Source organism: Lycium ferocissimum, chromosome 12 (genome assembly GCF_029784015.1).
Source record: "Lycium ferocissimum isolate CSIRO_LF1 chromosome 12, AGI_CSIRO_Lferr_CH_V1, whole genome shotgun sequence".
In the NCBI taxonomy this organism is placed as follows: Eukaryota; Viridiplantae; Streptophyta; class Magnoliopsida; order Solanales; family Solanaceae; genus Lycium; species Lycium ferocissimum.
In genome coordinates, this window is record NC_081353.1 from 32,430,957 (window position 1) to 32,448,092 (window position 17,136).

General features: G+C 31.9%; 2 protein-coding genes across 3 annotated transcripts; both read left to right on the forward strand.

Moving 5' to 3' along the window:
* The first annotated feature begins 1,272 nt into the window (after positions 1–1,272).
* LOC132041047 (PTI1-like tyrosine-protein kinase At3g15890) lies at positions 1,273–4,755 on the forward strand. Its single transcript, XM_059431796.1, has 4 exons — positions 1,273–1,319; positions 1,950–2,100; positions 3,015–3,277; positions 3,943–4,755. The coding sequence occupies exons 1-4, from the start codon at positions 1,273–1,275 to the stop codon at positions 4,637–4,639; spliced, it is 1,158 nt and encodes a 385-aa protein (XP_059287779.1). The 3' UTR covers positions 4,640–4,755.
* Positions 4,756–8,557: 3,802 nt separating this feature from the next.
* On the forward strand, positions 8,558–16,469 carry LOC132040496 (probable receptor-like serine/threonine-protein kinase At5g57670). 2 transcript variants are annotated; one of them, XM_059431147.1, is made up of 10 exons: positions 8,558–8,791; positions 9,242–9,399; positions 10,102–10,220; positions 10,392–10,516; positions 11,021–11,398; positions 12,378–12,632; positions 12,840–12,997; positions 14,726–14,941; positions 15,837–15,986; positions 16,120–16,469. In XM_059431147.1, the coding sequence occupies exons 1-10, from the start codon at positions 8,650–8,652 to the stop codon at positions 16,264–16,266; spliced, it is 1,848 nt and encodes a 615-aa protein (XP_059287130.1). In that variant the 5' UTR covers positions 8,558–8,649; the 3' UTR covers positions 16,267–16,469. The 2 variants fall into 2 exon arrangements, with proteins under 2 accessions (XP_059287130.1, XP_059287131.1); XM_059431148.1 differs by lacking the exon at positions 8,558–8,791 and adding an exon at positions 9,058–9,135.
* The last annotated feature ends 667 nt before the right edge of the window (positions 16,470–17,136 follow it).

Here is a 17,136-nt window from a genome sequence, read left to right on the forward strand (position 1 = left end):
ACATCCGGAATCGTATAGCCATTTTTGGCTCATTCATGTTATTTCCGCACTCATGTTTAAACAAGTATTTTGTTAAGTATTATGACTCACCATGTTTTATAAAGGCTCATCATGCATTCACGTTATATTCCGCTTATGTTATGTATCATAATAATTAAAGCCATGTGGTTCGCTCGGTCACATGCGGTCGAGTGCACCGAGTGCCGTGTTACGTCCAGGCCATGGTTCGGGGCGTGACAAAAGTTCAACCCAAAAAGCTATTCTATTTTAGGTAAGAAAACACATTCAACATATAAAACTCTCTCAGAACCATAAAAAGAAATAGAAATTAATAAATATGAATTGAAACTGTTCTACAAAATCCTTTTTTTTCTCCCTTTAAAGTGGCGGGGTTGGGCGGGGGGGATATCTCCAACATTCTAATTACTTCAAATGGTGAGAATTGTCATTCCAAATAAATACAAAAGCTATTGAATATACAGAAAAATACACAATTTTTTGGGATAATCGACAAATATAGTCGAAGAGAGAAGAGTTTCAATTGCATATTTTACTTCTTTAATTTTCTATTATTGGAATTGCCTATTAATACAAATTTGTGATTAGTCAAATATTTTTTACTTGTAAGACTAAAATCTGAGATCCACATAGAAACAGCAAATAGTCAATATGAACCTTTTGACCACTTTCATTAAGCCAAGTGGCAAAACGACACCAATTTGTTGGTGGTTAGATTTTTACTTAATTAATTGTGGCAATAGCACATTAATAAGAATTTTAATCACACATAAATAACGTCTCTAAGTTGTGCCTACATTTTTTAGAAAAACAAAAGAGCTATAATCCATACTTTTTGACACTTAACCTTTTTTTTTTTTTTTTTTTTGGCCATAAAATCCACTTTTATACTGAGAAAAGGTTCAAAATTTTGAAATAGTCAATATTAAGATGAATTTCTAATTAGACGAAGCTAAACGTCGATTCTTATTTTAATTTATTATGCATGAACACTAAAACTAGTATAGTATGAATATTCGTTAATCCAAGATTTTCAACCTATCAATTTAAACAATAAAGAAAAGAAGATGATTCAATTGGAACTAAATATTTGACACATATATTATTAACATAAATTAAGCCGGCAGAGGACGGCAGTGTTAGCCTATGGAAATGACAAATTATTAAATTGTCATTTTTCAGGTTTAAAAAGGAGACAACCAAATTAATATTTCTCAATTGAACTCAGTTTGCATTTTGTGTGAATTAGAAGCAATGGGATCATCTTTCAGTTGCTGTAGTGATGAAAAAGTTGATGAAGGGTATGCACTAACCAAAAAAATCTAGTATTAACATTTTTTCTCTATTTTCTTTTTTATTAGTTATCCCATCACGAAAGACAGATTCAAGATTTAAAATATCAAAAGCAGTCTATCTTGTATACATGTATTTTTACAATTTTTTATATACGTATACATAATTCGAGCCACGAACACCGAGTGACCTTCGGTGAAGAAGTTTTTGGTCTCGTTGATAACATTTGTTGTTGCATATCTATTACATTGAATTAGACTTTTTTGCCATCTTTCTCTCTATATATGTTTATATATATACACCGTGTGCCCTTCTTAAGTGCCATTTCTGGACCTAGTAGCAGATAGGCGGACCGTGCCTGAATTCCTACTAATAACATGAATTTCAAATGGATATCTGTTCGAAATCTAATGGAAATTTGCGCGTTGAAAATGTTTCTGGCAAACTCTGTGAGATCTCAGATGAATTTTTGATAGAAATATCTGTCATAATTTTTTTTTTTTTTTTGTAGTGACATAAAATCTTCTCTTTTTTTTTTTTTTTTTTTTTTTTTTGTGTGTGTGTGTATTTTGAAATTTGATGTCTACTAGAAAATTATACATAAGTAAAATTAATGCATATTGATTGGGATTTTGTAGGCAAAACAATGACGTGGTTGGAGGAAATTCATGGAGAATATTCACATACAAGGAGTTATATGCAGCAACAAATGGTTTCAATGAGAGTAACAAGCTTGGAGAAGGAGGTTTTGGAAGTGTCTATTGGGGTAAAACCTCTGATGGTCTTCAGGTACTAAATAAATTATTACCTTCTAATACATACAATATTTTTTATTTTCCACTCAATATTTGGTATTTACTTTGGAGTCCGACTAATTTGAATTCGCGTTGCGTAAGGTCATTAGAGGATGAAACACTCGAACCCGAGACCTCAAGTTAAGGCTGAAGTGATTTTATCCATCCCATCACAACCTTTTGTGTTGTGTCTTAATTATTATTACATCACTAATAAATGTATTGGTACGCCCAACAAATAATTTTCAAAAATGTATGGATGATTTAATATGTTGAAGAATGCCGAATGCAATAATATTTTGTTAAGAACCATATATTTAGTTGTGCCTCTGTTGTAACAGTCCTATTTTTTTCTCTAAAAAATTAAATCAAATATTATCATCATTTTGGAATTAAAAAAATAGAAAAATAATTTTAAAATATCGCGCTTTCCCCTCTGATGAGCTCTATGTAACGTGAATCTAGATTAATCGAGTCCGTTTGTTGCGGAGATCAAATGGTTATACTAAAAAAAGGTTTTCAAATATCAACATTTTTACTTTTCTAAAAATAAATAAATTTTTACTTCTATGTAAGTATCATGATGATGGGGAGCCTTCGACCAACAATTGTCTCCATATAATCGAGTCACGTGTTCGAGCTGTGACATCAGCCGTTGATGTCTGCATTAGGATAGACTATCCACATTACACGTCTTTGGCTTGCGACCCTTTCCCCGGCCCTGCATGAACGCGGATACTTTATGCACCAGGCTGCCTTTTATATCAAAAGGTGGTTTTGAGCATTAAGTTTTCTCTATGCGAGAGATCCGGTGACGGATCAAACCTCATATTGTGTCTATAGTATACAGTCTTACCTTTCATTTCTTGTGAGGTTAAATTAAATTATAGTAAAATTTTGGAATTGCAGATAGCAGTAAAGAAGCTAAAGTCAATGAATTCAAAAGCTGAAATGGAATTTGCTGTGGAAGTTGAAGTTCTTGGAAGAGTTAGACACAAGAATCTATTAGGCCTAAGAGGCTACTGTGCTGGAAATGAACAAAGGCTAATTGTGTATGATTACATGCCAAATTTGAGTTTGCTCTCACATTTACATGGCCATTTATCAAGAGAAGTTCAATTGGATTGGAAGAAAAGAATGAAAATTGCTATTGGTTCTGCAGAAGGCCTTGTGTAAGTTTCTTTACTACTTCGATCCTTTTAATACCCTATATACACTAAATCAAAATAGAAATTAGCGACAGATAATTAATGTCACTAAATAATAAAAATCCATCTCTAATCTTGCTTAACGACGGATTATCAAAAATTCATGTTAGCTAGGGGCTAGGGCTATTCAACGACATATTTCCTTTTTTTTGTGGTGTATTTACCTTATGAAGTTGATATTCTACCTAACTAGAGGAGAGTTTAACATCTATATATTGACAATATAAAAGATCTTTTTTGCACTATTTAATAGAATAAAAGATAATTACTGGCAATACCCATACTTAGAATATCTTGATCACATCTCCTATACTTCAATTTGAAAATCATATATATATATATATGTAGTTTAATCTGTGAAGTAAATACACGAAAAAGTCAAGAAAATCAACATTTACTATATATACATGAAAAATAATTTTAACCTTTTATTTACCGTATAATTTTCTGGCCAAGGGAATATATATGAATCATCTTGCGTCTCCTAGCTCCACCCCTGCCTTAATAGAAAATTAGTTAGTTACTATTTTTATCAGGTTGCCGATTAATATTTTTTCATAGAAAACCTGTGATCATAAAACTTACACTCTGATTCAAAGTAATCATACGAATGCTTTTTGACTATATAGGTATTTGCATCATGAGGTTACACCCCATATAATTCACAGAGACATTAAAGCTAGTAATGTGCTACTTGACTCAAACTTTGAGCCACTTGTTGCTGATTTTGGCTTTGCAAAATTAATCCCAGAAGGTGTTAGTCACATGACCACACGTGTCAAAGGGACATTGGGTTATTTAGCACCAGAATATGCTATGTGGGGCAAAGTTTCTGAAAGTTGTGATGTCTATAGTTTTGGAATTCTTCTGCTTGAACTAATTACTGGTAGAAAACCAATTGAAAAACTTCCAAATGGTGTTAAAAGGACAATAACAGAGTGGATGGAACCAATGATAGCTAAAGAAAAATTTAAGGATCTTGTTGATCCTAAGCTAAAGGGGAATTTCGACGAAATTCAATTGAAACAATCGATTCGTGTAGCTGCATTGTGTGTTCAGAGCGAACCTGATAAACGGCCGACGATGAAAGAAGTTGTGTGTATTTTGAAAGGGCAAGAAGTGAATAATATTGTTAAGGAAAATCATGGGAATTTGAGAATTCAAAGTGTTAAGTATGGAGATGATTTAATGGCCATGGACCAAGCTAGTGATCAAGAAGATGAAAGTAGTAGTGATCAAGGTAATGAAAGTAGTGTTTATGGTGTGTTTGGTGCTATGGAAATGCAAAAGATGCAAGATCCTTACAAGCGTTTTGGGGGAAAATAAGGTCCGAGGTGTACGTAAGCTGACTCGAACAATATCGTTATACAACAAGAAATTTACTTATACGATGTTTTGGTTTAAATTTGTAATGACATTGGAATGCAAAATGTCAAGGAATTGAGATTGAGGGCCTTTCTGAGGTGTTTAATTATTACTATATTTTTATGCATTCTTTTATGTTAGAGAATGGAACTTTGAGAATGATACCACATAGTACTAAATGTATCTTAAATTTATCCCTTTTCCACATAATAAAGATGCTAATTATTCGTTAAACAACATGATTAATCTCATTAGCACCTAATGAGCAATTTATTTGGAAGCCACAAAGATTTGAAAAAGAAAACTAAGACAAGATTCCCATAGAGATATTCAACACAGATACTACAAAATGATGGATCAGAACATAGTCATGGAAGGACAATGTTTTGTCTTATGTTTTGGCTGCTATAACAGGAAACATCTTCTTAATTATTGGCATTGGAGCAGACCACATTTTATGTAGAAAAATAAGATCTTACCGAGTATTTGTAGGGGGTGGGGGCAAAATATATATAAAAGAGATCTTTACACGACGGATTGTGGAGGGATGAATGGGATCTCTTTATCCTTAATTGGAAGGCTCGGATTCAAGCACTTGTAATGGAAAAAATCCTGGTATGGAATGCTTCCCCTTTAATAGGCCCTATGGGTTGTAAATTCAAAATAATCCAGCCAGTTCGGATTAGAAGTTTTAAATTGTTTTTAAATGGATTTAGGTTACGTACACGGAAAACTGGAAGAAAAAAATTTGTTCTTGATTTATACGAGTTTTCTTCCTTTCTTTTATAATCTTTTAGTATTAAAGGTCCGACTAATTAAGTTTCGCATCGTATAGGGCGCATTTAAAAGGGAAATTCTCCCTATCAAGATTTTTCTCCAACCTATTATTAGTTTTAAGCTAATTCTTCTAGCCAAGCGAATCAGTCTCGCACCTATTTGGAATTTAGCTTAATTAAAAGAATCGATCCCAAAATTAACAGACTCGATAAGATAAGTCCACCGTAATTAACATTTCTTTGTAATAAAATTAAATTTGTGACTAACTCTATTTCAGTTCAATGTATCTAACTCAGAAAGCATTCAGCTTGGAGCTGGCAATGTGACAGAAAGTACTTAAACTCTTCATTTTTGTGCCTAATTTACGAATCTAATATCAAGAAACTATTAATTACGAGTACTAAACCTTTAATTTCCACTATGAATTCATTTTAGAAGTTAGAAACGGATGAACATAGGTTATGGTATCTTAACCAAAAGTCTCGAGTTTGAGTCTGGGGAATGAAGTCGCCTTTGATGAACTGTTTTATCCCTCAAATTAAGTGAAACTTTACGGCACAAATTTAAATTAGTCGGTCCCAAAATGAACATTCAGACATCGTGTGGGAAAACGAAAAATTAGAGTATTGTACTCTTACAAGTTAAATATTTAATTGTCCGCTGTAGGATCCATGAGGTGAATTGAATTAAGGATAAATCACTTTAACACGAAACTCTTGTTCCTAAAAACTATTCTTAGAAACTTAGATAATTCAACGAACTTGACAGTTGACACTCTTCTTTCTGTTCCTCATAATAATTTCCCATAAAATCTTCTGCTTATTTCCTTTTTATTTATTAGTGCACGTTTTTCTTAGTCTTAATTAATAATAAAGAATTCAGCCTACATAAATTACATCATTTGGAAATGGATTTTGCTGAAAGACTTGTTCATTTGCCTAATTTCATGAGGTTAGTTATTATTTCTTCCTCCTTCTCCGCTCCCCTCCCCTTCCCCGGAACTAGGGGGCGCTCGCTGAATAATTATATTGTATATACAAAGTTAAAATTATTTAGCTGCAGAATCTCATTCGCTTCTTCCCGTGTTTACCTGTGAATAAGTGAAACTTAAATTAATGATTTAATTATAAAATAAGAAGAAATCTATTACAGTGCGAGTAGAGGCGGATCCAAAATATGAACTTGAGTCCTGATATCTAGAAAAATAACTGTGCGCAAGCGTTAATAGTTGAGTTCTAAATTTTAATTTGTACAATTTTTGGTGAATTTGTTAACATACATATTGGGTTTAGGTCAAGTTTATCGGATTTTTTTCGAACGCATATGTTAAAGCCTACCACAGCCCCTATGTGTGAGGATTGGTCTTTTGTTTTATATTTGTTGAAGAACTTCAATATCTCCTTTAGAATTTCATAATTTTGTAATTTACAAAGTAAATTTATATAGTAAAGTGAATATTGATTTGAAGTAAAGCCTCTGCCATACCCACAATAATTGGGAAAATGCTAATGATTGTACAGTTAGTTGCTGTCTCAAACTGCCATATATATAATTACACAATCATCATCATTGTTTTCTAGTTATTTGTATACTATTCTCTTGGTGAAGAATTATAATGTTGTCGTTACCACGTATAATTTTCTTCTTAAAGTGGTGTTAGGTCTAAAACTGTACTTTAGATTGCGTGACACAATGATGATCCAACTCAAAAATTGTGTTGGAATGGATAGAATCTGTCGTTCTTAATAGAGATTTTGAGTTCGAGTTTTAAGATTGAAAAAAATTATGATAGGAAGCGCATTCTTTTCAACTGGCCTTATGCGATGCGAATCCGATTATGCATGATTGCAAAGTGAATATCGAATGTCAGATGAAGAAAAAAAGATACTTTGATGATCCTACCACCCAAGATTATGATGGGATTGATAGGATCACTTCACCTTTAATCAAAGGTCTCGGATTCGAGTCTTGAGATGGAAAAAATCCTAGAAGAAAGCATACGTGATGTGAATTTGAATTAGTCGGGACTTCAAAACAGGTAACGGATATTGAATAGGAAAAAATAAAGACACTATATGACCCCAAGAGGCACATGTCAGACTTTGAAACAATAATTTTATTTTATTTTTAATTCCAAGCATGTAGGGAAAGTTTATTAGTTAGGCAATGTGGATAATTAATGATAAGTAAATCCCCCACCCCCACCCCACGCCCCACACCCCACGCCATTTACTCTTTCTCCTTCCCACAAACCCATGCACCATTTTTTTATTGTATCCAATTATCTTTTATTATTGCTTTATTCTCTTAATTAATTAGTAGCCACAAAAAGACTGGACTGTACGTTTCCTAATTTGTTTGTCTATTTCTCTTTTTTCTGATGTTCAGTGATTCACCAATCAATTTATATGGGGTCATTATGTTATATAGGGCTTAACTTATATAACTATACTAATAGCATAAATTAAAACTTTGGTACATTTTAACTTATTATAATAGGTAAAATTTATCTTATTTTTCAGATTGTTAATTTAACTTTTTATGGGCGGTTACTTATGACTATTTTTTTTACGAGTTGATAGTGTACAAACGACACCATTGGAAGGAGGTTGGACTGTACTGAAAAAGATTATACATTATCAGTGTAAAAAAGATAAACTCTAAAAAAATATCCCATCCACCAACGCCAAGAATGTTTTCTTTCCATGAGGGCAAGGCAAATAGGAGATAGTTTTTTCCTCACTAAGTCTTGAACATGGTAAAAACAATGACTTCATTTGAGTGGCACAAAACTTTCCCTACCAAACTCATAAGGAAAAATGAAATAAACATTATTCCCTTTATAGTTTACCATATCAGGAAGGAACAATATAATAAGTCATGTATCAAACTTATGCAACAAGTGAAATCAAATGCAAAACCCCTTTACCTTTGCTAAATCCAAAAGTTACATTACTTTTTTTTTTTTTTTGTTTGGATCTATGCTTCTTATGAAAGATAATTGAAAGGTGGTCACAATGTACCCCTATCCCAACCCAACAAGAAGTTCTAATAAATACTACTAATCATTCAAATGTCTCTTACACAAGTTTTTCTACTTCTCTTTGTCCATTCACTCATTGTGTAAGCTATCAAGAAAAAAGATAGTGAAGAAGTGATTAAAAAAAAACATTTTTTAGTGCAAAAAAAAAAAAATGGTTAGTGTTTCAAGTATTAAACCTTCAAAAATTCTAGTGGGAATTTCTTTGGATGTTGAAGAAAGTAAAGAACTTCTTTCTTGGGCAATTAGAGTTTTAGCCAATCCTAATGATACCATTATAGCATTACACATTGTTGGTAAGTTTATGGCCACAATTTTTATTTTGTGCTCTTTTGTGATATTTTCTTGATTTTTTTGTTTTTTTGTTTTTTGTTTTGTTTTTTTTTTTTTTTTTTTTTTTTTTAATATGTGAGTGCCGACCTCTGGAGAATGACACATGTGACTTTCATTTTTACACAAGTACCAGGGAAATAATCTTTTTTGTCTTTTTTCAACTGTTTTTTAGTGCTAAACCAATCAAAAAGAAGATAAGAAAGACAAACAAAAATATATACTTAGAAGGAATCTTTATATTTATACATCTCTTTGTGGAATTTATTCAACACTCTCATATGTAACATAGAAGCCGCTGCTCTTCAAAGTTAGCAATATTTCAAGTTTTCATATTTTCCCAAACATGTTGTTTTTTTATTCGTTGATTTTTATATATAATGCATTAATTATTTTTTTATGCCTTGATGAAACAGTGGCAACAGATAAAAGCAAGAGATTTGGTGATCATCAAAGGAAAGAAGAAAGCAAGAAATGGCAGTCTATACCAAAAAACCAAACTCAAATTCGACAGGCAAAAGCATTTGTTATTTCTATGATGGGAGAGTTTACAGAAACATGTCAATCTAAACAGGTACTACCAAAATATTTCAAGAACTTTTTTGCATTGTAAGTTTTATTCAATGTGTCCTTTATTTCTATTACAATATCAATGACATTTCAGTTCTGAACAAGTTGTGTCTGGCCGTCAGCTATATTAAGGGGATCTTAACATTTTTAGCCAGTCATTCAAAAGATTCTCACCTTCCTAAATAGTTTGTAATTGTGACTAGTGTATACTCCAGGCAGAGCCACAGTGATAGTTACGGGTTCAACAAAACTCAGTAACTTTTGCTCGAGCCCTGTATTTGTGTTAGAATTTCATTTAAAATGTACAAATAATTTATTCAGAACCCAATGAGCAAAAAGTATTATGACCCAGAACCTATAATCTAAAAAATTTGGCTCCAGCTCTATGTTCTCATTGTATAACCAGTGACTATACGTTGATTATATACGATATACTATCTAAATTTTGTAAAAAAAATGAAGATTATATGGTTAATTTTTATTATAGGGCTTTGCTCACTTAAGCTCGTCTCAATCCAATTAATATTATAAAATGTCTATTTTTTTTTAATATCGGATAGGGGAAGGGGAAATGGGGAGGGGATTACAAGGTGGGGAATCGAACCCTCACCAACAAGGTGAAAGTTCAGGTAGCCAGCCAACTGAGCTACCAAGATTTCCTAAAAAATGTCTATGTCATTTATATTTATTTATTGAAAATTTTCAGGTAGGTTTGGAGGCAAGACTTGGTTTTAGTTCTAATGCAGGGAGAGGTCTAATTAAAGAAGCTAAAAGTATTCCAGCTGATTATCTTCTCATTGGTGGCAAAAAGAATAAAACTTGCAGGTAATAATTTACTCAAGAAATTAATTTCAATATACTGACAGTGCAAAAAAAAAAAAAAAGATCCAGGAGAAATTTGCGTGTTTTTAGTATTGTGTATTCTTATAGAACCTAAAAATACTATTGTTCCTTTAGAAGGAAACTTACTATTTTATTTTATTTTTGTCAAATCAGATATCCATTCACAATTGCAAAGTATTGTTGTGAAAGAGTTCCAGATAATTGTTCACTAGTTGTGGTAGCTAGAAAAACAGGGCAACCACCACGTAACATTCAATCCAATTCAATTCGCATCAAAGGTAATTCAAATCCCTATATATCCCACAAAAATTAAGTTAATTTTATCTATGGTCTCGTTACAATAATTAAGTCACAGGACAATATGTTTTGTCACGTCAAAGTAACTAAGTTTTACCTATCGCATCAATAAAGTCACTGAACTAGTTTTTGTCATATTAAAGAAAGTCAAATCAATTATGACAATGACGTCACAAACTTTGGCCACTATTACAGTAAAATCACCTCGATTGATAGGTGTGTTTTGTCGTTATAGTGAATAAACTTAAGTGGCCTTACTGTTATATTTGATGAAATTCAGTTACTTTAATGTGACAAAAAGTAATTTTTTGACTTCACTGACGTCACATCAAATAAAGTTCGACTACACTTTAATGTTGGAAAAATATATTATAGTTTTGCGATTTATGAATAAAGTTCAGTAAGCATACGTGAAATTAACCTCACAAACATTCTGAATTTCAATTCATATTAACAACAATACTTACACAACCAAATTGTTGCAGAAAATAATAAGCCTAGTTCAAGATGGCCTAAAGAAAGTAATTCTCCTCCTCCAGAAGAGAAGCAAATTATTACAAGGCATTCACCAAGAACTGTACTAAATGGCTGTGAAGAAGAAAATAGTTCAAGTTTTGGAGAAAATTCCATTACTAAATCATCAATATCATCATCAATGATTAGCCAATTTAAAGAGCAACAAGATCAATTGAAGAAGCCAATGTCTCCGTTGAGGCGAATTTCGTCTTTTTTACGTTCACCATTCGATTCGAGCTCGAGGAAGAAGAGTTCAAGATTTCAACATGAGGAAAAATTACAACAGCCTCCATTGAAGTGTTTTAGCTATGAGGAGATTGCAAGTTCTACTAACTATTTCCATCCAGGTTTGTGTTCTTTTCATGTCTAATGCTATGATTTTCTTTTGCTAAAAATAGAATAGAACAATCCAGGGACATGGTGGGATGGATGGGATTTTTCGAGCCTTAATTAGAGAATTCGGATTCGAGCCTCGGAAATGAAGAAATTTGTGGTGAAGTGCTTCCCTCTTAAATGGACCCTACAAGCAATAGCAGATACCAAAAATATTTATAGTCTCTAGCCAATATACATGAACTATACATATATATCGGCTACTTTTTGAATGAGCGGCTACTTACGATTAATTTCTCAAAATTAATTAGAAAGAAAATATGATTATGAAAGCACGCTTGAAGTTTTATGATATATAGCAAGTTCCTTAGTTGAAACTTGATTTTACTAACGTACCTCTCCAAATTTAATAAAAATAGTGTCTTATATACTCTCTCCGTCCAATTTCATGTGATGCACTTTTACAGGACACAAAGTTTAGGAAAAGAAATTTGAAACTTGTGGTCTAAAACAAGCAATGTTACTTATGTGGCTATGAATCATCTCATTAAAGATAAAAATGGATGTTTAAAATTAAATTATTTTTTTTGAAAAATATATATTTCTAAAAAATGGTTTCCGAGAAGTTGAAGGGTGGAAAATATTTCTCGAAAGAACATTTAATGATATTTATAATATTGAAGATTGATAATCATGTTTATGTGTTGGTAAAGGAATTTTATTTGGTATCGGTATGCACATTAAGAACTTGACTGATCCCGATTCGCGTTGATAGGGCCCATTAAAGGCGGAAGTACTCCCTACAATGATTTTGTCCATACTCCGAGCTTGAACCAACATTAATGTAGTGATGTATAGTTAAGAGTTGGAATAAATATGACAGGAAATGCTGGAAACATTTTCCAGTTAATATAAAAAAATCGCTCATACTGATGATGTATATAACTTAAATTCATTTAGAAATTTCATTGATATACTTTCTTGTTTTTGCAGAGAATTTAGTAGGGCAAGGAGGGTATTCAGATGTGTATAGAGGAGATCTTGTAGATGGAAGAACAATAGCAGTAAAGAGATTAACAAAGGACAGCAATGATATGAACAAAGAAAAAGAATTCCTACTGGAATTAGGTGTAATTAGCCATGTTAATCATCCAAATACAGCAAGTTTATTTGGCTATTGCCTTGAAAATGGATTCTATCTCATCTTCAAGTTCTATCCCAATGGCACTCTCTCTTCTGCATTACATGGTATGTGATTGAACCTAATTTACTCTTTGATTTCATACTAATCTCTCTAAAAGCAACGGACAAATTCTGTAGTTAAACAGCTAGCATAATCCGCCGCTAATCCTATTTAGCAACGAATTAGCGACAAACTATCAAATAAAAGTTTGTTAGCTACGAGCAAGTTAGCACAGTTCATGACTAATTTAGTTTTTTTCTTCTTGGTTGCAGGAAAATCAAATAAATCACTTGAATGGCCAATGAGATATAAAATTGCCCTTGGAATTGCAAGAGGTTTACATTATCTTCACAAATGTTGTAAACATCGTATAATACATCGAGATATCAAAGCATCAAATGTACTACTAGGACCAGACTACGAGCCTCAGGTAAAATTGATCAAGCATGTTTTTGTAATTTTTATCACTTTTTTTGTACCTTTGCTAACTCTTCTACCTGTAAAATTCAAAAACAACCACTTTTCGAACTTGGATTTGAAAAATAGCCATAGATTCAAAAGTCACTGCAAAATAGACAATTTTTGGAATCCATCACAGTATCCTGGACGAAATATACATGATATTTTCATGGTGTTTGTAATTTTTAAGTCAAATTCCATGTCAATGCCATGAATTTCAAAAGTCATAACAATATCTTGAATTTTTCACTTGTCTAAGTTCGAAATCCGTAATACTGTCAATCTGTGTCATGATGTTTTCACATCAAAAGTGATCATTTTTCAACAACATTTAAAATACTGGCTATTTCTTAAAAGTTGTTTCGAAAGTTGGCTAGCCCGTACAATTTTTACGCTTCTACCTACATTTTTTTGCGCGGATTGCCCTTCTTTTGGTGTGGTCTTTAAATTTTGCCCCTCAAATTTGTGGTCTTTAAATTTTGCCCCTCATATTTGTGGTCTTTAAGTTGTGCCCTTCGCTTGAAAGGTGGGCGAATACATGAAGTCCGGGGTTCGAACCCCCGCTCAAGCATAAAATAAAAAAATAATTTCGCAAGGCAGATCGGGGAGGGTGTATCGTATGCGATCCGCATACAATCTTTAAGGAAAAAGCTAAAGTTATGCGGATCCGCATAACTAAAAGTCTTTATAAGGCAGAATTTTTTTCTAAGACATAGTTTAGTTATGCGCTATAGAGAAATTTTAGTTAACGCATAACAAAATTATGCCTTGCAATAAGTTAACTTTTCCTTAAGGCATAGACTTTGCCTTATAAGGCAAAGTTTAAGTTATGCCTTAAGGAAAAGTTCCGCCTTATGGGCATACTTTTAGTTATGTCTTTGAGGCATATTTTTTAGTTAAGACATAACTAAAAGTTTACCTTGAAAAGTAAAAAAAAATAAAAAAAAATATATATATATATATAAGGCAAAGTCTGCCCCCTCCGGCAGACTTTTAGTTAAACATAACTAAAAGTCACGAGGATATATAAAAATTTAAACTTTGCCTTATAAGGCAAACTTTAGTTATGCTCGAGGAAAACTTACGCCTTATGCGGATACTTTTAGTTATGTTTTATGGACACACTTTTAGTTAAGGCATTACTAAAAGTTTACCTTGAAAAGTTAAAAAAAAAATATATATATATATATATATATATATATATATATATATATATATATATATATATATCAAGAAAAGCACTTTTAATGTTTAACTAAAAATCGCACGGTGGGGGCATACTTTTAATGGGCAAACTTTTATGTCGACGCATAAACTTGTGAAGGAATTATCAAAGTTATGCGGACAACGCATACTTATGCCAAAATCCGCCCATAAGGCATAAGTATGCTTGGTCCGCATAACTTTGGTAATTCCTTCACAAGTGTATGCGGTGAGGCATAGCGAATTTTAAAGCTCGCCTTGCGAATTTTTTTTTTTAATTTTGTGTGTGGGTTCGAACCTGGAACCTATGGGTTTTTAAAAGAAAATTTAAAAGATTTCAAATATGAGGGGCAAAATTTAAAGACCACCCCAAAAGAAGGGCAATTCTGCGAATTGCCCTTCTACCTATACGAAAGCTTGAAGGATCAAATTAAAGTTTTTTTTTTTTCTTCTTATTTTTCGTCACTCTTTTTTTTTTTTTTTTTTTCTTGAAAAGATATCAGATTTTGGGCTAGCAAAATGGCTACCAAATAAATGGACACACCATGCTGTAATTCCAATTGAGGGCACATTTGGGTACTTAGCACCAGAGTATTTCATGCATGGAACTGTGGATGAGAAAACAGATATTTATGCATTTGGAGTTCTTCTTCTTGAAATTATCACTGGTAGAAGGCCTGTGGACTCATCAAGACAAAATCTACTTTTATGGGTAAATCTATACGATATTTAACATTTTATTACTCCTTCCGTTTTGATTTATGTGAGCCCATCTTTTTCCGGTCTGTGTCACAAAAAAAAATGGCTTTCTAAATTTGAAAAAAATTGATTTAAACTTTCTGTTTTGCCTTTAATGAGAAGTTTTAATAGCTACACAAATATTATGGCAGGGTTATGGCCTCAAGTTTCAAAAGTCCGACTCCCGACGTCTCAATTTATGTGACGATGCTTGACTAGACACGGAGTTTAAAAAGAAAAAAAGACTTTTAAAACTTATTGTTTAAAATAAATTATAGGTATTTATGTGGCTATAAATCTCATCATCATTGGTAATATGAGAAGTAAAAGTTAAATTATTTTTAAAAGAGAAAGTCAAACTATAAAGGAAAATATGTCATATAAGTTAGAACAGAAGGAATACTGTTATCTTTTAAGCTTTGTACCATGTTAAATATGTTCACATTAATTAAGACGAATGGAGTATTTTTTTTATTTTTTTTACTTTGTTTGAAATTTCTTGAAAAATCCAATGAAAAAGACAACAAAAGTTTGGACTTTGGTCCCCAGATTTAATGATAATAATAATTGCTCTAAGAAGTATCCCATTGGCTTGTCTTTTTTACTTTTTTGGATTTCCAACCAAAGTGATTCAAGACAGGAACGACATAAATAAGCATGTGTAAGTTGGATATGAAAATGACATGTTATCTAATGGGGGCAGAAAAAAATCTAAGAAATTATCTTATGCTTTTTGAGAAAATATATTCTGATATTTTCAAAAAATAAATACTCCATGAAGGATGATAAGATAGTTGTATGTGTAATTTCTACAATTCATTTGAGGAATTCCTTTTTATTTCATTGCTAAATAAATTACTTTTTTTTAGGCAACACCTTTGATGGAAGCTGGAAAATTAATCGATTTAGCAGATCCAAAGTTAGAGGGTGAATTTGATATGGACGAATTGCATAAAATGGTTCTCACAGCTTCTTATTGTGTAAGACAATCCTCAGTATGGCGTCCGTCAACGACCGAGGTAAAATACTTTATTTTATTTTTAAATAAAAATATTCAATTATAACAAACGACAATTACTATGCCTCAATTACAAGCAAATCGTAATCGGTTATATGAATCTTCATTTATATTTTTTTCCGTTAATTTTTTAGGTGTTAGAGTTGTTGAGATATGGAGATGATTCTGAGGCAGCAAGGAGTTGGAGAATACCAAAATTTACAAGTGATGAAATTGATGATTACTCAATGGTTTTTGGATATGATCTTCCTTCTGATTTAATTTTGGAAGACCTTTTCTAATATCTTTTCTCATAATGTAGAATTACTTTTCTCTTTTTTCTTAGATTTCCCACTTAAACATACATAATGTTTAGGGTATTATGACTTGGGCACATATATTAGGTTTTGGATTAGCCCTTGTGAAAAAAATTGGGAACTTGTACCCAATTGCAATTGCCATTTGTAATAGATTAATAATTATAGCATAGAAAATTTCCATTAAAGTACTTTCATAAGGTACTTTGATTTTTTTTTTCTTCAAGTTAATTCTTTTATTTGACATTTTTCCGTTTTGTTATGATTGTGTCATTTTCACGAATTCTCAATTTTTTGCTTCAGCTTTGAACCAAATAAGAAAATTTTGATTTTTTTTTGTCATTTGTTGTTAAATAAAACAATTTCTCATATATTTCACTCTCAACTAGCAATAACTTACATACATCAAGTATTTACATTAGAAATTGTTGATAAGCTAATAAGCATTTTTTAGTGCTGAAACTGATTTATACATAAGCAGTTACTACATGTTTGTGTTGAATCACTGATAATAAACAATCGATTTGTTTTGATAAGCAGTTTTCTCCTAGAACGACTAATATGTCCTTTAAATTATCTAATTAAATTAGAAAATATATGTATAGGGAGAATAATAAATGATGAAAATGGCATGAAGAGGGAATCGGGAGTTCTACTATGGGAAAACTATTTTGAAAATTAGAAAATAAATTAGGGATAAAATATTAAAATACTTGGTCAAATCAAAAGTGCTTATAAGCTGAAATGTCATAAGAGGGTGACCAACTTATGAGTTTTGGTTGTTTTTGGCTTATAAACAGTTTGTGTATTTACCAAACGCGAAATAAGTTTAAAAATATACTTATAAACTAGTTT

Coding starts and splice junctions, on each gene's coding strand:
- LOC132040496 (XM_059431147.1), top strand. CDS start 8,650: ATGGTTAGTGTTTCAAGTATTAAACCTTCAAAAATTCTAGTGGGAATT. Junction 12,998..14,725: donor GACCAGACTACGAGCCTCAG/GTAAAATTGATC, acceptor TTTCTTGAAAAG/ATATCAGATTTTGGGCTAGC. Junction 15,987..16,119: donor GGCGTCCGTCAACGACCGAG/GTAAAATACTTT, acceptor TTAATTTTTTAG/GTGTTAGAGTTGTTGAGATA.
- LOC132041047 (XM_059431796.1), top strand. CDS start 1,273: ATGGGATCATCTTTCAGTTGCTGTAGTGATGAAAAAGTTGATGAAGG. Junction 1,320..1,949: donor GATGAAAAAGTTGATGAAGG/GTATGCACTAAC, acceptor GGGATTTTGTAG/GCAAAACAATGACGTGGTTG. Junction 3,278..3,942: donor GGTTCTGCAGAAGGCCTTGT/GTAAGTTTCTTT, acceptor TTGACTATATAG/GTATTTGCATCATGAGGTTA.